This window comes from Nilaparvata lugens, unplaced genomic scaffold (genome assembly GCF_014356525.2).
Source record: "Nilaparvata lugens isolate BPH unplaced genomic scaffold, ASM1435652v1 scaffold1414, whole genome shotgun sequence".
Taxonomy (NCBI): domain Eukaryota; kingdom Metazoa; phylum Arthropoda; class Insecta; order Hemiptera; family Delphacidae; genus Nilaparvata; species Nilaparvata lugens.
In genome coordinates this window covers 92,057-112,844 of record NW_024090249.1, presented here as the reverse complement: position 1 = coordinate 112,844, position 20,788 = coordinate 92,057, and the positions used below count along the sequence as shown (strand labels likewise).

Genomic DNA, 20,788 nt, shown 5'->3' with positions numbered 1-20,788 from the left:
ATTATTGATCGGAAAAAAATGTTTTCTTGAGAAAACTTTTTCATTTTGATTGTTTGATGATATACAAATAGAAAAATTTGAAAAAATATCGCGAGTAGAAAGTTTATTTTTAGCCTTTGCACAGCCTTAAAGTCCCCGTATACAGTCTTTCCCTATCATATGCACTGCGTATGCACTGTGGCGACTAAATGGCGCCTAAAGACTGAACCATTGCTCGGTTGATACTGCAACTCAGTGGAGTGATGGGGGCAAAGTTTTGGAATGCATAGGTGACTCATTCACTGACACCACCCCATTCAATAGTTTTGTGCAGCAAAAAAACTGACACTGTTGTACTTTTTACAACAGCGCGACTGCCGGAAGGTTAAGCTTTCTCAATACAATGACTGACCTGTTCAAGTAGCTTGAACCGCCTGGCAAGAAACTTATTCTTGATCTCTAGGAAGTTGCCCTTGCCGACGTCCATCTTGAACGGCTCGTTGATGATGGCGAATCGCAGGTCGTTCTGTATGTCCTGCCAGCGGCCATAGCCGTGCCTCACTATCCCCGCCAACAGCCAGTAGTCATGTCTACAAACAACCCAACAATTCATTTATTTCATTGACAATCACAAATCATTGACGAACGTAGTGAGGTCACAGTATACATACAGTACGGAAACTTGGCTATACCCTGACGCCAAAATCCGCCATCTTGTTAGGAAGCGCCGCATTGTAATAGTATTGATGGTAGGTTCAAGAGATTCAAGATTCTTTATTGCCAGAACAACTTTACATTGTATGAGCACGTCAAAAAAATAATAACAATAATATAACACTTGTGAAATAAAAGATAAATTATGATATAAAATTAAGCATATGATAAAAGAAATTGTATAATATATGAAGATATTACAATAACAATTTGTCTTATTATTTTGTCTTAGTCTTAGGAACAAACTACAATTCATATTAATGAGTTATTCAGTTTTATCAAAAATTAAAAGGTAAATGTTGCATCATGAGCATTCATAATATTGTGGACTGAAAATACTCATCTACCGAATAGTATGCACTCTCTGTCAATTTATTTTTTAAAATTTGTTTGAATTCATAGATTGGCAGCTCTCTAATTTCTAAAGAAAGATTGTTATAAATTTTGGCTTGTTGAAAAATATGGCTATTTCTTGTCTTGGAGAGTCTAATTTGAGGCAGTGATAGATCACTGCCACGTCGGGTGGAGTAAGAATGATTGGCTCCCAGGTTCGGATCACTTTAATGATCCGGATCAATTGATCTCGTTCACTGCCACGAGCCAATCAGAAGACCAGGATTGGAACTTCCCAAGGTCACGTGACGTGTTTAGTATTGGCGTCATGTAAAAATCATTGGTTAGATAGACGATTGATTACAAGTTTCCATTCTGTCCTATTCTGTGCTGAGGTCTATGGTCTGTGGCTCGGGGTTTCTTTCGTCTGTATGTACATGTAACGCATTTACGGCCAAACACGTTGATAGAATTCCATGAGATTTGACTGGAATATTCCTTTATTAACTGCGCGTCGATGTATACACAAGGTTTTTTGAAATTTTGCATTTCAAGGATAATAAGAAAGGGAATGGAATTTCCTCCATACTCCGATATCACTATATATATATATATATATATATATATATATATATAATATATATATATATATATATATATATTCTACTCTGAAGATAGGATTAATCAGACTATAGAATTATTGAATGAAAAATACCAAGAAATTGTCAAAAAACATAAACTCAGTTCATCAGAGATTGACAATGGTGTAATAACCGAAACCGGTCTTTCTGAGTATCAATAAATCTGTGGTTTTTTTGACAATTTCTTACACTTCTTCATTCAATATGAATAATTACCACAATAACAACTTAAAACTCAAGTACAAAAAAATATAGAATTATTCATCATAAATCAATCAGCTGTCGAGTGGATTATTAATTGCATGCAATTAATATCTTAATGTAACTTGGTAAAAAATCAGCTGCTGTATGGAATTTGAATTGCTTGCCTCATTGAATGCAATTTTTATGAACTATTGATTGCATGCAATAACGCATGCCATTAATAACTAAAATAACATAGTATTGTCTCTTGACCTTTCTCTGCTTTGAGCCACTACCTCCGTAAACAAAGTCATTCGTGTGACGTCAGCACAGGTAGGGCTTCTACACCAATAAAAACAATAGCTTATATAGATCAGCTGAAATCAACGAATTTTTATTGGTGTAGGAGCCCTACCTCTTGCACACCAATAATGATTTGAGAGGCCTTATCCAAGAGACGGAGAGTACGATGGAACGAGCATCTCTCTCTGGTTCAGGGCGAATGGCTTTGTATTGAATTCAGATAAGACAGAAAGAATCAATTTCAATTTGAAATACGGAGCTACTTTCAACGCATCTAGTATAACATTTCTTGGTGTACATTTAGATCCAAAACTCACTTGGGAGCCTCATGTCAAATATGTAAGCACTAAGCTGTGTAGAGTGATCTATCTGCTGAGAAGCCTTGCTAGCTAATACGGTACCAAAAATATATTTAAGGAAAGCATACTTTTCTTTCTTTCACAGTCTCATGTCTTATGGTATTCTTCTATGTGGAAATTCAGCGCACATTAACGATATTCTCCTGCTAAAAAAAACCGTGCGAATAATCACGGAATCACCTTATTTAGAACACTGTAGGCATTTATTCATAAATAATAAAATTCTGACAGTAATAAATCAGTACATATATTCTGTTTTGTTATACACTAAGGAGAATCTGCATCGTTATCAATTAAGAAATGCAGTTCACGCCATTGTCAATCTCTGATAAACTATCAGAGATTGACAATGGTGTAATAACCGAAACCGGTCTTTCTAAATTTCAATAAAATCTGTAGTTTTTGACAATTTCTTACACTTCTTCATTCAATATGAATAATTACCACAATAACAACTTAAAACTCAAGTACAAAAAAATATAGAATTATTCATCATAAATCAATCAGCTGTCGAGTGGATTATTAATTGCATGCAATTAATATCTTAATGTAACTTGGTAAAAAATCAGCTGCTGTATGGAATTTGAATTGCTTGCCTCATTGAATGCAATTTTTATGAACTATTGATTGCATGCAATAACGCATGCCATTAATAACTAAAATAACATAGTATTGTCTCTTGACCTTTCTCTGCTTTGAGCCACTACCTCCGTAAACAAAGTCATTCGTGTGACGTCAGCACAGGTAGGGCTTCTACACCAATAAAAACAATAGCTTATATAGATCAGCTGAAATCAACGAATTTTTATTGGTGTAGGAGCCCTACCTCTTGCACACCAATAATGATTTGAGAGGCCTTATCCAAGAGACGGAGAGTACGATGGAACGAGCATCTCTCTCTGGTTCAGGGCGAATGGCTTTGTATTGAATTCAGATAAGACAGAAAGAATCAATTTCAATTTGAAATACGGAGCTACTTTCAACGCATCTAGTATAACATTTCTTGGTGTACATTTAGATCCAAAACTCACTTGGGAGCCTCATGTCAAATATGTAAGCACTAAGCTGTGTAGAGTGATCTATCTGCTGAGAAGCCTTGCTAGCTAATACGGTACCAAAAATATATTTAAGGAAAGCATACTTTTCTTTCTTTCACAGTCTCATGTCTTATGGTATTCTTCTATGTGGAAATTCAGCGCACATTAACGATATTCTCCTGCTAAAAAAAACCGTGCGAATAATCACGGAATCACCTTATTTAGAACACTGTAGGCATTTATTCATAAATAATAAAATTCTGACAGTAATAAATCAGTACATATATTCTGTTTTGTTATACACTAAGGAGAATCTGCATCGTTATCAATTAAGAAATGCTGTTCACTCTGTTAATACCAGAAACAATAGACAGATCTATATTCAATACCAGAGATTGTCTAAATCTTCCATCAGTTTTGAAGCAGTTGGGCAAAAGGTGTATAAGTTACCGCTACACCTCCAACAAACACCCCTAAAACTGTTCAAATTAAAGGTGCACGATTGGCTGGCAAAAAATCCTTGTTATAAATTAAGTGAATTTTACGAGAGCAGAATCAGCATACCTTAATTCTTATTGTTAGCACGTATGAACTAGCTGCTTAATTTTGTAATATTGTCTTTGTTGTTTGTAATATTTGGAAATGTAATCTAAATTAGTAACAATGTGTCTCTTAATGAATGACGTTCTATTTGTGTGACTTTGTCTTGTGCTTTTTTGGCTGGCTGACAATAAAATTGTATTTATTTATTTACCTGTGCTGACGTCACACGAATGCACTACGGCTTTGTTTACGGAGGTAGTATTTGAACTCGAGCTGACCTGTTACAGTATGTCTTGAAGGAGATTAGCTTTTGATGTTAGCATTTTTGACACACCAACCGAAACAGCCATTAGCCGTTTTCACACCGATATCTCGTCGACACGACAGGACAGTTTACTCTGGACAGTATAAGAGGAGGTTGTGGTTTATAAATGCGCAAGGTCTACTGTTCACAGAACTACTAGTTATATTATAAATAATATATGAATTACCTGCGATGCCATATCTCGTAGTCCCTTCCCGGCACAGCTGCCTTCTCCTCGTTGAGCCAGAGGGTGTGCAGCTCGGTGAATCCACCATCAGCTATGTTGAACATAAACTTGCGCCTTACGCCCGCCCCCGTCTCGTCTACCCCCTCCAGGCCCGGTATCACCTTCTCCTTCTTCACCTTCTTCTTCTCTCCCTCATCACCACCTGCTTCCGCTTTCGTGTTGTCCGCTGATTCCGATTTTACCTGAACACACAACCAATAATAATTGACAGATGGAAATAAATCGGAAGTTGCATGAGGTCAAATGCTAATTAATGAATAATTAGGCCTATTATTAAACGAAAATTCCAATTAAATGCTGTAAATCACCCCGAAGACTTCTGCTACTGGAAATATTGACAACAGGGTAAACAGCTAGATGGAAATTCGAAGAGTGCTACTCTACAAAAATTATTTGTCAGCCTGGGAATCGAACCCAGTACCTCCTAATTGCCGGTCAGGAATGCTTACCCTCACACCAAACTGACAATCTCTGGATAGCAGCGCTCATTTTATACGAAGCCATAGCGGCCAGCCAGTCTATAGATGGAAATCACTGAGATAATGCAATTATTCAAATGCTAATGAATTAATTATTATTATTAAACTAAAATCCAAATTAAATGCTGTAAATCACCCCGAAGACTTCTGCTACTGCAAATATTGACAACAGGGTAAACAGCTAGATAGAAATTCGATGAGTGCTACTATACAATAATTATTTGTCAGCTGTTTCCATCAAGCCGTTTACCCTGTTGTCAATATTTGCAGTAGCAGAAGTCTTCGGGGTGATTTACAGCATTTAATTTGGATTTTAGTTTAATAACAATTGAGTTCAAATGTTATTTATTTATTCTACACTAGCAGGTAACCCATGCTCCGCCCGCAAGGGTTTTATTAAAAACTTGACCTACTGAAATCTTGAAACATTTTAAATAGACTTATAACCATCCTCGGTTAATAAGAATATGCAAAATTTCAAGTTAATCAGTCCAATAGTTCAGACTTGATGATGCGTCAAATATAATTTTCCATTCCCGTACGTGTATAAGCCAAATTGTCACCTGGTCATATGGGACATATATATTGTCACGGCATATTTTCCAATAAAAATAGAAACAGCCTAAATCAAAAGAATTTTGAAAGTAGGCGCCAATCTCTGAGTTCATTATCTCCTATTTCCGTTAACAGAGAGCGCTCCTTCCATACAGCTGATAGATTGATCAGTCAAAAAACAAAAAAATTCTACAGATGATAATATTTTCCAAATTATTAAAAAATTAAAGTAATTCGAAATGAAATAGAATATCAAATTCCATTCACCACCTATCCTATGTCCTTCCTTAATTTGGCAATTGAGTGTGACGTCACATCTCGGAAGTGCGGTGAAGAAAATCTTATCGTTTGTCGGGTGTGTGTCGGATCGTGCCGTATGATGATGTGCTGAGAACTGAACGTGCTTCATATGTGAAGGAGAGATAACACATATATGTCGCTGTCGTATCGTGTCGACCGGTTTTATGAGGACTATATAATTATATCGGTGAGTTGATCAATAATATATATATATATATATATTGCCAAATTTTCCTGCATATTCCATCACCACCACATGTGTAACTTAGGCCTATTAATTGATTGAGTTATTCGGAGCAATTACGAAATACAATGAACCTTTTAAAATATAAAAATATGGAACTAATTTAAATTTATTCAATAAAAATAGGCCAAAGTAGTAGTGGATATTTCTAAATTGGGATTTCAAGATTATAAACCCCAACAATATGAATCATATTGATCAGGATTTTAGAGTTTTAAATTGTAAAAGTTTAATGAACAGTGTTTTTGTCCTTGAACAATTTTTGTCATCGACAGAAAGATTGTTTATTTCATTTGTTGTCAAAATTAATGTAGCTTCTCTTCTGTTTTTAATAACAAACGTGCCGCCTGTGCGACAGATAAAAATATGTACTTGAAATGGCTTCATGTTTGGCAATGACTGAGTTATATTTAATACCCAAAATTTTACTTTTGTGAGTGTCAGTGTCTGAGCTCGTTCGATAGGACTGAAAGTTAAGTCCGACTGATCCAGTGAAGGGGCTAGATTTCGGTTCGTTTAATAGTACAGTTATTCTGTCACAGATCGGGCAGTATAAAAATAATTGTATTGTTAAGGGAGACTGGTTCTGAGCCTATTCATCGGTTCAATTAATATTTGTTCTTTTAAAATACCAAAGTCGCGAAATACCAGTGGATGCCAAAGTGGGAAGCCATTTCAAAAAGGTAGGTAACTACTGAATCATTTGTTCTTAAATTTTCATAGCCACAAACATTGAATCCTCATTAGCAGCAAGCGAGTGTTTCCCCATGAATTCATATCAAATATTGTTTTATAATCAAATTAATCTTGTTTTGTTGAAATGTATATATGTTAAAGATTCATTAATTAAAGTTCTAGTTATTTTGTTCTTTTCTTGTTATCATAGTTTTCCCCCTTACATAATTGGTGAAGGCATATCTTGCTTACATATTTTGTGGAGGTTTCTCCTGCCGTTCCACATCTTGCTTACAAAATCAAATCAAATTTTTCATTCATCAAAAACAATTACAATACAAATTAAAATACTATAACATTTGATACAATTAGAACTCGAAGTTTTATGCATTGAAAAATTTCTAAATAGACATAGATAATACAAATCAAATCAAATTCTTTATTTACACACTGTTGTACAAAATAAAATTGCATCAATGAATAAATGTAGTGAATAAAATAAAAGCCAGTTCTTTCCTTTATTATAGTAGAGATTTTTTTTCATTGCGGCTGATGATGCCCACATGAGCTTTCTGCTTGTGTGTGGGTAATGGGAAGTGCGAGGGTGAATTATGAGATGATCAAACGTCCATGCCTAATCGATGGGACTCGAACCCGCGACCAGGTAGCACTTGCAGACTGAAGGTTGTCACGCCTTAGTCAACTCGGCTATCTGGCCGGCATTTACATTCTATATTATTTATATTCTATTTTTGACCGAGCGAACTGAGTTCTAAGATTCATTCAAGTCGACGGTTTGGCATTTCTCTTAATGTTTAAATGTTTATATGTTGCGCATTTACGGCGAAACGCAGTAATAGATTTTCATGGAATTTGACAGGTATGTTCCTTTTTAAATTGCACGTCGACGTATATACAAGGTTTTTGGAAATTTTGCATTTCAAGGATAATATATAAAAGGAAAAAGGAGCCTCCTTCATGATACGCCAATATTACCGTAAAAATCAGACTATAGAATTATTCATCATAAATCAGCTGTCTAGTGGACTATAATACTACCCGTTTAAAAACCTGGAACATCTTGAAAATTGTATCTTTCCATCAACATTGTAGACAGCTGCAGCCAGACCTGATAACAGCGCTCACACTCACATTCCGGGACGACACGTCAAGGTACGATAGGACAGAAAGCTCTATGATTATTTAGGATTTTTTCTACACATTTTAAATTGATAAATTATTTATAAATTTTTGAGAAAACAAAACAACAGGTCAATGTGACTTACTGAGCGCGAGGTCTACTGTTCACAGAACTACTAGTTACAAAATATGGGGGAAGAAAAACTAAGGAAACCCTGTACTGTTTCTCTCCCAAATTTAGATTTACAATTAAATCCAAGAAATTGCCACTGCCAACAAAAGACAATTTTAGTATTTGAAGTAAAGTTCAGACTAAACGACTACAGCGTGGTCCACGTTATAATGGCAGTATTTGATTAACATTGGTGTTTCTCCACTGCCATTATAATGTGGACCTCACTAAACAAAACTTTGAAAAAATAAATGTAAAAAATTTACCACCCACCTCTTTCTTCTCCTCTTTGATATCCTTTACATCCTTCTCCTCTTTCACTTCCTCGACATCCTTCTCCTCCTCTTTCACTTCGTCCTTCTTCTCCTTTAGTTCACTGGTTTCCATCGGCTCCTGTTTCACTTCCTTCACCTCCTCCTCCTCCTTTTTCTTCTTCTCATCTACCTCCTCCTTCTCCTCCTCCTTCTTCTCACCCTCCTCCTCATCCTTCTTCGCTTTCTTTTCCACCTCCTCCTCTTCTTGTTTTCCCTCTTCCTTGTCGTCTGAAGAGCTCTTCTTCTCCTTCTCCTCCTCTTCCTCCTTCTTCTTCTCTTCCTTCTTTTTGTCTCCATCTTCCGAGTCCACATTCATCTGGAAAAAACAAATAACAGTGAATAAAAGCGATTCGAACCAAAACCATTGAATAATATATTCTCCACTATGAGGATACCTAATTTATATAGCGAAGTCCACGTTATAATGGCAGTATCAGTATCTGAACAACATTGGTGTTGCTATCCTTGTCTATCATTCCACAAAGCAGATAGCGAATGTATCAAATCATAGTGTTGTGTATTAAGTTGAGATGATACTGTATCATGTAGTGTTGATACTGTATCATGTTGTGGTGATATGCCATGGTGAAGGACCGTTATGTTGCAAATGTGAGTGTTAACTGAAGCCGATAGTCCTAGTAGTTGTATTTGGTGAAGCTATGTGACGCTGGTAGTCTCTCATACTGTGCCCTTCTTACACTCCTACAAAAGCTCCTTGTGTATCTTTTCGGGTGCAACTCATTGCTTTTGAGAAGATACAAAAGAGCATCTGTCGCTTATGGAAAGATACAAAAGCTCCTTGTGTATCTTTTCGGGTGCAACTCATTGCTTTTGAGAAGATACAAAAGAGCATCTGTCGCTTATGGAAAGATACAAAAGCTCCTTGTGTATCTTTTCGGGTGCAACTCATTGCTTTTGAGAAGATACAAAAGAGCATCTGTCGCTTATGGAAAGATACAAAAGCTCCTTGTGTATCTTTTCGGGTGCAACTCATTGCTTTTGAGAAGATACAAAAGAGCATCTGTCGCTTATGGAAAGATACAAAAGCTCCTTGTGTATCTTTTCGGGTGCAACTCATTGCTTTTGAGAAGATACAAAAGAGCATCTGTCGCTTATGGAAAGATACAAAAGCTCCTTGTGTATCTTTTCGGGTGCAACTCATTGCTTTTGAGAAGATACAAAAGAGCATCTGTCGCTTATGGAAAGATACAAAAGCTCCTTGTGTATCTTTTCGGGTGCAACTCATTGCTTTTGAGAAGATACAAAAGAGCATCTGTCGCTTATGGAAAGATACAAAAGCTCCTTGTGTATCTTTTCGGGTGCAACTCATTGCTTTTGAGAAGATACAAAAGAGCATCTGTCGCTTATGGAAAGATACAAAAGCTCCTTGTGTATCTTTTCGGGTGCAACTCATTGCTTTTGAGAAGATACAAAAGAGCATCTGTCGCTTATGGAAAGATACAAAAGCTCCTTGTGTATCTTTTCGGGTGCAACTCATTGCTTTTGAGAAGATACAAAAGAGCATCTGTCGCTTATGGAAAGATACAAAAGCTCCTTGTGTATCTTTTCGGGTGCAACTCATTGCTTTTGAGAAGATACAAAAGAGCATCTGTCGCTTATGGAAAGATACAAAAGCTCCTTGTGTATCTTTTCGGGTGCAACTCATTGCTTTTGAGAAGATACAAAAGAGCATCTGTCGCTTATGGAAAGATACAAAAGCTCCTTGTGTATCTTTTCGGGTGCAACTCATTGCTTTTGAGAAGATACAAAAGAGCATGTGAGTGTTAACTGAAGCCGATAGTCCTAGTAGTTGTTTTTGGTGAAGCTATGTGACGCTGGTAGTCTCTCATACTGTGCCCTTCTTACACTCTTACACTCCCAACAACACACTAATAATAGACAGTGTATAGGGTGTCTATGTTGCAAATGTGAGTGTTAACTGAAGCCGATAGTCCTAGTAGTTGTTTTTTGGTGAAGCTATGTGACGCTGGTAGTCTCTCATACTGTGCCTTCTTACACTCTTACACTCCAACAACACACTAATAATAGACAGTGTATAGGGTGTCTATGTTGCAAATGTGAGTGTTAACTGAAGCCGATAGTCCTAGTAGTTGTTTTTGGTGAAGCTATGTGACGCTGGTAGTCTCTCATACTGTGCCTTCTTACACTCTTACACTCCAACAACACACTAATAATAGACAGTGTATAGGGTGTCTATGTTGCAAATGTGAGTGTTAACTGAAGCCGATAGTCCTAGTAGTTGTTTTTTGGTGAAGCTATGTGACGCTGGTAGTCTCTCATACATAAATCACACTATGATTCAGTGTTATCAATGGTTGTGATAATACAGTAATAAATTATTTCAAAGCCTATGGTCCGGTCACACGAACTACTACTGAATTTAACCGCGATTAAGTGATCGTTAACGGCGGTCAAGTAACACTTGTCTTAATGGTTTTCATGGTTATTTCCTCACGGAAAATGTGGTCAACTTACAATATTTTAATCAAGAACAGGTTAATTGAAATCTCGACAAACTGAAATCTTGGATAATTTTAAATACTCATATAACCATCCTCGGTAATCTAAGTATTTATAAGCAAAATGTCAAGTTAATGAGTTGAGTAGTTGAGACGTGATGATGCGTCATTCGTAAATTTCCTATCCCGTAAGCGTATAAACCGATTTTTTCCTCTATTATATTATAGATATATGAAGGTACATCAAAATCAATTAATTTAACAAAAAAAATAATAATAATTGAAAAACTAACCTTTTCATCTTCTTCAGTTGCGCTCTTTTTAGTTGACAAGTCGACAGTTCCCTCTTCGTCAGCACTCTTCTCCTTCTTCTTCTCTTTCTCTTTCACTTCCTCTTCCTCCTTCTCCTCCTTCTTCTCTCCTTCATCACCATCTTCCTTGTCCTTCGCTTTCTCCTTTTCGTCCTTATTCTTATCCTCATCTTTCTTTGCTCCATCTTCTGGCTGAAAAACGAATACACAGATTAGCGATCACGAAATCTCTACAGATGATACTGTATCATATTGAGTTGATACTGTATCATGTTGTGGTTGTTCTTGTTCTATAGTGAGGTCCACGTTATGATGGCAGCACCTGATCAACATTGCTAACCTTGTTTAACATTCTACAAAGAGCATAGCGCTATCTTCTATCACCTCCGCAATATTTCCACAGCATACTATAACAATGTAGAAAATTACAAGTTGCTTTTGAGAAGATACAAAAGAGCATCTGTCTCTTATGGAAATATAAAAAAGCTCCTTGCGTATCTTTTCGGGTGCAACTCGTTGCTTTTGAGAAGATACAAAAGAGCATCTGTCGCTTATGGAAAGATACAAAAGCTCCTTGTGTATCTTTTCGGGTGCAACTCATTGCTTTTGAGAAGATACAAAAGAGCATCTGTCGCTTATGGAAAGATACAAAAGCTCCTTGTGTATCTTTTCGGGTGCAACTCATTGCTTTTGATAAGATACAAAAGAGCATCTGTCTCTTATGGAAAGATACAAAAGCTCCTTGTGTATCTTTTCGGGTGCAACTCATTGCTTTTGAGAAGATACAAAAGAGCATCTGTCACTTATGGAAAGATACAAAAGCTCCTTGTGTATCTTTTCGGGTGCAACTCATTGCTTTTGAGAAGATACAAAAGAGCATCTGTCGCTTATGGAAAGATACAAAAGCTCCTTGTGTATCTTTTCGGGTGCAACTCATTGCTTTTGAGAAGATACAAAAGAGCATCTGTCGATTATGGAAAGATACAAAAGCTCCTTGTGTATCTTTTCGGGTGCAACTCATTGCTTTTGAGAAGATACAAAAGAGCATCTGTCACTTATGGAAAGATACAAAAGCTCCTTGTGTATCTTTTCGGGTGCAACTCATTGCTTTTGAGAAGATACAAAAGAGCATCTGTCGCTTATGGAAAGATACAAAAGCTCCTTGTGTATCTTTTCGGGTGCAACTCATTGCTTTTGAAAAGATACAAAAGAGCATCTGTCGCTTATGGAAATTCGCATTACGGTGGGCCCTCCACTAGACCGTTTTCGTCCGAAGTAGCATCGGCCGAAAACTACCGAACTCGTCCGAACGATCCCCCAACAAAGAAAGGAATAGATGCTCGTCCATCGCAACAGGTTCATACGTCCGTGCACGGTCGTCTCCGGCCCATCAATTTTTCGATCCGAAGTGGATGAGATTTCCGGCTCTATCCGGCCGAACTAACTAGTCGAGCTGAGACAACAAAGTGTTCCTAACCTAAAATTGTTTCACAGTCTGGTTGGTTTTGGTTTTTGAAGTTGTTCTGTTTTATAAAGTAGTAACTAAGGACAATAAAAAGTTGATAAGTTTGGTTCAAGAGCATGTTCCATTGTGGGATATGCGAGACAAAAGATGTCATCATCGTGACGTTCAAAAGAATCTGTGGACAAAGATTGCTGAACAAATAGGATCTGTAAATAAGTTTATTGTAATGATTAACTAATTTAGTGAATATTTGTTTATTCAATTTTCAAAATCTCAATATAATAATTGTTTATGAAACATTTTGGGGGCTATGATTAATAGTTCAATTCAATAATTGAAACTGGACTGACGTAAACGGTTCCAATGGACGACCATATTCGGCCGAATTAACGGCCGGCAGATTCGTCCGATCCAAAGCTAGCTCCGCAGTGCAGGCTGGATGCTTGTCTGACTCGGACTAGACGCTGAGACAGCAAATAATAGCAGCGTTGGTGGGAATGCGAGCGACCGCAGTAACATCTTCCACCCAGCAATGGTCGGCGTAGTTCCGCCTAGCGGACAGACGAAAGATCAAACCAGTCGGTTATTTGATCCCTCCAGCCAGGCTCAGCCAAGCAGCCGAGACAATAGAACAATGGAGTGGCGGTCTTATTCGCGTTCATCAGCAGTTTTCTTTCTCACGATTATTTTGATTTTTGTGTTACCTATAATCAATAATAACTCCAGACACCAGTAAAAAGTTTCCAGAAACGTGGTGTACTACCATATTAATGACTTTTCATGATGATTTTTAATTATTTAAAAACATTGTTGACATTCTGAGCCTTCAGGCTAAACTTGGGGTCGCTAAGAACCAATCTGCAATCAGAATTTCTCAATCACGAAAAAAACCCAGCTGTTGATCTTCCGGCAAGCGTTAACAGTCATCCTGCAATGCGGCCGAAACACTTCCAAGCCAGACACCCATCTCGAATGACAACAACGCCAAGCTGTGAGAAACCATCCTGCACTGCGGCGCTAGGTCAACGGCCGGCAGATTCGTCCGATCCAACGGCCGAACGGATCGGTTGAATACGGTTCCAGTGGACGGTTACCCTACAGCTCCTTGTGTATCTGTTCGGATGCTACAGGATCCGGACTGTTCTACAGTAAATAATGAATGAATCGAAATGTGCAGCACTCACCTCTTTGTCCTTGGCAGGTTTGTCTGGGTCAGTGTTAGTACTTGTGCCGGTCGTACTTGTGGAGGTGGGGGTGGGCGTAGGTGCTGGAGAGGGGGAAGCACTGCTATCTTTGCTCACCACAGGCTCCACCGGTTTGCGAATCAACTCCGGCATACTGTAGTAGCCGTTAATGTGCTCGAATTCCTGCACCTAAAATACAACAAAACACACACAAAATTATAAACTAATTTTGTTTATTAACAATATTTTACTAATAATATAGGCACAATATTTTTAATTTACACTTTTCACTTTGAAATAAAGTTACAAAACCGAAACAAAACAAAACAAAAAACCTCTCAGCAAAATTTGAAAAATATTTAACTTAGACAGTAAAGCTGGGGTTACACCAAAGTTATTAACAAAATGTTAATAACTCAATCGTTATAGATTCTATTGGATTGAACATAACTTATCATTCACATGATGAACATATGTGTTTGTCAAGTTCCGTTCAATCTGATAGAATCTATAAGGATCAAGTTATTAACATTTTGTAAATAAGTTTTTTTTAATTTGCAGCCGAAAATTTATATCACAAATTTATAAGTGTGATAAGTATTTTAAACTTCTGCGAATATTGACTCTACATTGAATATTTCTTCAACAGAGCCTTATTTATGTCGAGGAGAATTTGGAGGAGTTTGTGGAACATGGGGTAGTTGATAGCCATAACACTAGAAATAGGGGTAATTCGACTACCTATTCTAATACACAAAAAACATTTCTATTTCTATTTTTATTCATAAAATTGTTTGATTTACTTCCTGAAGATCTTAGAAACATGGAGAATGGAACTTTTAAAAATCATATGAAACGTTTCTTAGCAGCTAACCCTTTAAACAAGATTGAAGATTTTTACTTTCCTTGCCCTATTACCATATGTAAGGAAAGTATTGCTTTCCGAAAAAAATTAAGATACTCCAATTTCCAAATTTCTATACGTTTCAAGGTCCCCTGAGTCCAAAAATGTGGTTTTTGGATATTGGTCTGTATGTGTGTGTGTGTGTGTGTGTGTGTGTGTGTGTGTGTGTGTGTGTGTGTGTGTGTGTGTGTGTGTGTGTATGTGCGTCTGTGTACACGATATCCCATCTCCCAATAAACGGAATGACTTGAAATTTGGAACTTAAGGTCCTTACAATATAAGGATCCGACACGAACAATTTCGATCTGATTCAATTCAAGATGGCGGATAAAATGGTGAAAATATTGTCAAAAACAGGAGTTTTCGCGATTTTCTCGAAAACGGCTACAACGATTTTGATCAAATTCATACCTAAAAAAGTCATTGATCAGCTCTATCAACTGCCACAAGTCCCATATCTGTAAAAATTTCAGGAGCACCGCCCCATCTATGCAAAGTTAGATTTTGGATTCCCAATTATTAGGCTTTAGATACAATTTAAACAAAAAATTTCAAGTGAAAAAGATTGAGCATGAAAACCTCCACAATTAATGTTCAGTAACATTTTCACCTAAAATTTAAAATAAGCTCGGAATTCGAGAAAATGTGATTATTCATTTGCAAACGGTTGGCAACTGTTGATTCTATTAAATCATTCACTATGAAGAGATAGCAGACTTCGTGTGTCTGCAGCGTTATCGTCTTGTCACCAGCTGGCTTAGATCTTTGAATAGTAGACTTGAGATGCGCGGGCACACTAGCGTCAGTTGATCAATTTTCATAACGGCAAGGAAAGTTGTGTGAGTGCGCTACAACAGATTTTTATACATTAGCTAGGAATATTGGGTTATAAGTTGAAAATCAGGTGACATATTATCGTAGGGGTGATATTGCAACTTACTGATGTAATATATTTGTATTTTGTGTAATGTATTATGTTGTATATATTTGATTCTTGCATTGTATATGGCTGCAATAAAGATCCTATTCTATTGTAAGTTGAATTGATTCGAAACTGACCTTCTTCCTTATGAGCGACATGACTCCGATCCTTGTGAGCACATGCTGCCGGCTGAGGCCCTCCCTGGGCACTCCATCGGCGAATGTCTCCGCATTGTCTGCGCCCGGTTCACACAGGTGCCGCATGAACAGCGACACATACGCCTTGAAGTTCTTCTCTGACTTGCCTCGCAAATCTCGCACTAGCCTGACACCACAACAACACTCAACATCTATTTATTCATCCATACAATAAGCACATTATCAAAATGATAGGGAGAGGAAAAATAAGGTAACCTTGTGCTATTCCTCTCCCAAATATAGATAAGGTTACACATAGTCCCAAATAAGTCAAGTCTTGTAATTGTTTCTACATTGTTATAGTATGATGTGGGAACAGTGCGGAGGTGGTAGAGGATAGCGCTATCTTCTTTGTGGAATGATAGACAAGGATAGCAACACCAATGTTAATCAGGTGCTGACTTTATAACGTGGACCTCACTATAGAACAAGAACAACCACAACATGATACAGTATCAACACATATGATGCTGTATCATCTCAACTTGATACACAACACTATGATTTGATACATTCGCTATCTGCTTTTTGGAATGATAGACAAGGATAGCAACACCAATGTTAATCAATTACTGCCTTTATAACGTGGACCTTTTTTCATTTATACAATAAGTACATTATCAAAATGATTGGGAGAGGAAAAATAAGGTAACCTTGTGCTATTCCTCTCCCAAATATAGATAAGGTTACACATAGTCCCAAATAAGACAAGTCTTGTAATTGTTTCTACTTTGTTGAAGTATGATCTGGAAACAGTGCGGAGGCAAGGTCTATAAAATACAGATCATGACACTATTGTTGTCAGCAGCCATTTTATGGGGTTCTAGTTCACCAATTTTCAAATTTATCAGCTGTTATCATTATGGATTGAACAACATGATGTGTGTTATTTTGTTATATTGTTCAAGGATTATTGCTTGGCTTTGAATTGTAGAAAAAATTCTTCCCACAGAATAATCTAATATATAGATTCTAACTAGGAACTGAATTGTTGATTTTTAGATTCCATTGATCGGGAACTTAGAACTCTTTTTAAAATTGGCCTCGCATATTTCTGTCTTGTCCCAATGCCTTATGAATCATAATCCTTGATTTACAAGAATAAGAACAGTTTTTAATCATAAATAAATGATAATTAAAGCATTTATTATTAAAATTTCATAATTAAAAAATTGAAAACCTGAATTCACATATCTGAACTAGAATATTGTTTTTAAAATGCATAATTTTGTTACGAGCAAATTGAGTTGGATTTTCAAATGTACCGCCATAAAGACCCCATAAAATGGCCGCTCCATGAGGAACATGAGTGTCATGACCAGTATTTAATAGACCTTGCCTCTGCACTGTTCCCACATCGTATTACAACAATTTAAAAATATAATTAATCAACAAATACTTGTGGATGAGAATACTGCGTGACGTCTACTGTTCACAAAACTACTAAAGTCTGCGATATATTACTTTTAACATAAAGAGGAGAAACCCATTTCTCCCTCCACAGTTTGTAGCGTAGACACAGACGGACATCCTGCGCACAATTTGATGCGCCGTGTCATTTTGCTTCATGTTCTTGTGATGTAGACATCTGTGTAACATACACAAACCAATATACCTGCTGACCAGTACACTACTTGGAACATTGCCAGCAATAGATGAAGGGGAGTGTTGCCGCGTCGCGTTACGAAGCTCTCTCACTCAGACACAAAAGAAGGAGAATGCTGCTAGGTAGTGGGAGTGATTGATTGATTGAGTACTTTATTTATGTAGATGACAATATATACTGGCTTATACACTTATATACAATAGCTTACAATACAGCAAAATTATAGATGAATTTACATAATATAGACTAAGAAAATAATTATTGAAAGTATATGATATGAAAAAGTAATTTGTAATATAATAACTATGGATAATTATATTGTTATGCATCTACATAAATTGGCGGAGCTTTGGACATATCAATGTCCATTCTTCGGAAAGAATATTAAAAATATCCTCCCCACTAACTCTCTACCAAAGGTAGTGGGAGTGATTAAGTGAGGATAGAGCATCGGACCTCTCCGTCTTCGAGAAAGAGCCGTGTTAAAAGTAATTTATCTCGCACTTGAGTCTATGGATGTGTTTTATAGATTTAGAGAGAAAACTTACCATTGAGAGTTGAACGCATCCTGAGGTGGCATTCCATATCGCATGATAGCATTCAGGAAAGCCTTACGTTGTCGGGCATTGAAACCAAGTACCTCACATTTGCAACATAAACGACCTATGGGATATCACTACAAATGATACAGTATCAACACAATATGATACAGTATCATCTCAACTTGATACACAACACCATAGTTCGATACAATACTTCCAAACTTTGAATGAATTATTCTACAAACCATGGGGGGATATCTTCTTGTGCTACCTTTTCCCTATGGTTGTATTTATTATTTTGTTCTAAACTAACAACCTCAATACGGCCCTTTACTATGGCATATCAACATAAATGATACAGTATCAACACAATATGATACAGTATCATCTCAACTTGAAACACAACACCATAATTCGATACAAAACTTCCAAACTTTGAATGAATTATTCTACAAACCATGGCATATCTTCTTATGCTATCCTTTCCCTATGGTTATATTTATTATTTTGTTCTAAACTAACCTCAATACGGTCCTTTACTATGGCATATCAACGTAAATGATACAGTATCAACACAATATGATACAGTATCATCTCAACTTGATACACAACACCATAGTTCGATGCAAAAACTTCCAAACGTTGAATGAATTATTCTACAAACCATGGGGGATATTTTCTTGTGCTATCTTTTCCCTAAGGTTGTATTTATTATCTTGTTCTAAACTAACCTCAATATTTCCTCCCACTCTGGCCAATAGAGGGGGCAGAGGTCTGTCCTTCTCTTCGCGTCGCTCAGGTCTCTTCTTCTTGCTGCGAACGGTCACTCCATCTATCGGCAAAACACCAAATAAAGTCAACAAACTATAACACTATATAGTGAAGTCCACGATATAGTGACAGTGGAAATACAGAGTGTGTTAATTAAGTTTCAAGACTGATTTTTTCCTGCGAAGCGGAGCGCTTCCAGACCGTCTCTTGGGCCTAGCGTGGTGGTGGGGGGGGGGAGTCTCAGGCAAGCGACCGAGCACTCGTCAGTTGCCGGCGAGACGCTGAAGTGAACGCATCACGCGTCAAGTCAATGTGTGTTTTTTCACGTCGAAAAGTCGCGACAGTGAAAATGCGGCGTTTGATCGACCAGCGTTATTCGGTGAAGTTCTGTGTCAACTTGACAAGAACGGCCAGGAAACGTTCCAGATGGTTCAGCAGGCTTACAAAGAAGACACAATGTCCCGGGCCATGGTTTTTGTGTGGCACAAGCGCTTCAAAGAGGGCCGCGAAGACGTCGAAGACGATGACCGTTCTGGAAGGCCTCCAACTTATGAAATAATTGGGATGTATCTAATATCTTAGATCAAACACTAATCTGGTGATTTAAATTCTCAAAGTAACAGATTATAATGTATACTTTTTATTTACCATGTTTAATCTATGATGATTTAATCCATGTTTAATCTACGGCCACATCTTCATGTGAATGTATTTATCTTTTGGCAAGTATTCTTTTTAAATACAATATTTATTCAACTTCAAAAGAAATTTTAGATCAACCTAAATATAAGACATTCTAACAACACGCATTTTCGAGTCTACGCACAGGCCACAGTGCCCATGTAGGCTCATTCCATAATGTATAATATGAAACCCTAATCTAAGTACTTAATAATTTGTATTTTATATTTCATATTATTTATCATTTTTGTACTTGCTGTATTGTGGAATAAAGAAGATTATTGATTGATTGATTGCATCTAAAAAAAATTCAAGTTTTTTCTTGTTCATTTCGCACAAACGTGAACTGAAATAAACATAAAGCTGAAAATTTAACGTTTCAAGAATTATAAATGATCACTAATTCACTATTTACTGAAGACATGAGCTTTCAAGATACATGATGATGTCACAAAGACATAATATTCTGAGATACGTGTTGTTATAAACCTAAGTTAAAAAACTTAAAAAAAACATGCTTTATTCTGATGTGGATATTATTAAAGATTTATTAGATGCATACAAATATTTAAGAGTTTTGATCACTGCAAGTGCCAACATTTTCTCCATTTGTAACAATGCCTGTTGGCAGTATTTAACGGTTACAAAGAATAACTGCTCCAGTTACAATTTGAAAGTTTCAATACTTCTCATTTTCTTTAGATATCCCAATGCTCCATTTGTAACAGTGACTGTTTGCAGTATTTAACGGTTACAAAAAATAACTGCTCCAGTTCCAATTTTAAAGTTTCAATACTTCTCATTTTCTCTAGCTGTCAAGAAGACAACTTGGAGTAGTTAACGGTTGCAGAAAATAACTGTTCCAGTTCCAATTCAACGGTTAAAAGTAACAGTCTCAACACTCACCATCGTTCTTTTCATCAAAGTCATCGTCTTCTTTGTCATCATCTGTAAAAAATTATATAAAATTTAATATTACAATAAATTAATATCATTAATACAAATAACATTGTAAGGTTAACCTTCCGGTAGTCGCGCCCTACTCAATCACACGAGCAGTCGCGTGTTGTATTTTTTACAACATCCAATTTTCCAAGTGTTATGTACTCTACTGTCAAAACATATTAATTAATTGTATAATTAATTTTTCCATCTTCTTGGATTATTTTAAGCCTATTAACATTTGAATGATTACCATTTCAT

At 36.7% G+C, this 20,788-nt stretch overlaps 1 protein-coding gene across 6 annotated transcripts in view; it reads right to left on the bottom strand.

The window, feature by feature from the left end:
- Nucleotides 1-391: 391 nt before the first annotated feature.
- LOC111053065 (chromodomain-helicase-DNA-binding protein Mi-2 homolog) overlaps nucleotides 392-20,788 on the bottom strand; it is a gene marked incomplete at its 3' end in the record, with an annotated part of 100,993 nt that continues 80,596 nt past the window's right edge. For 5 of the 6 annotated variants that reach the window (XM_039443799.1, XM_039443804.1, XM_039443802.1 and 2 more), the window contains 9 exon segments: nucleotides 392-569; nucleotides 4,584-4,825; nucleotides 8,482-8,838; nucleotides 11,296-11,505; nucleotides 13,963-14,151; nucleotides 15,926-16,112; nucleotides 18,140-18,231; nucleotides 18,865-18,965; nucleotides 20,492-20,533. In XM_039443799.1, coding sequence (XP_039299733.1) covers nucleotides 392-569; nucleotides 4,584-4,825; nucleotides 8,482-8,838; nucleotides 11,296-11,505; nucleotides 13,963-14,151; nucleotides 15,926-16,112; nucleotides 18,140-18,231; nucleotides 18,865-18,965; nucleotides 20,492-20,533 — 1,598 coding nt within the window. 6 annotated transcript variants of the gene reach the window in all.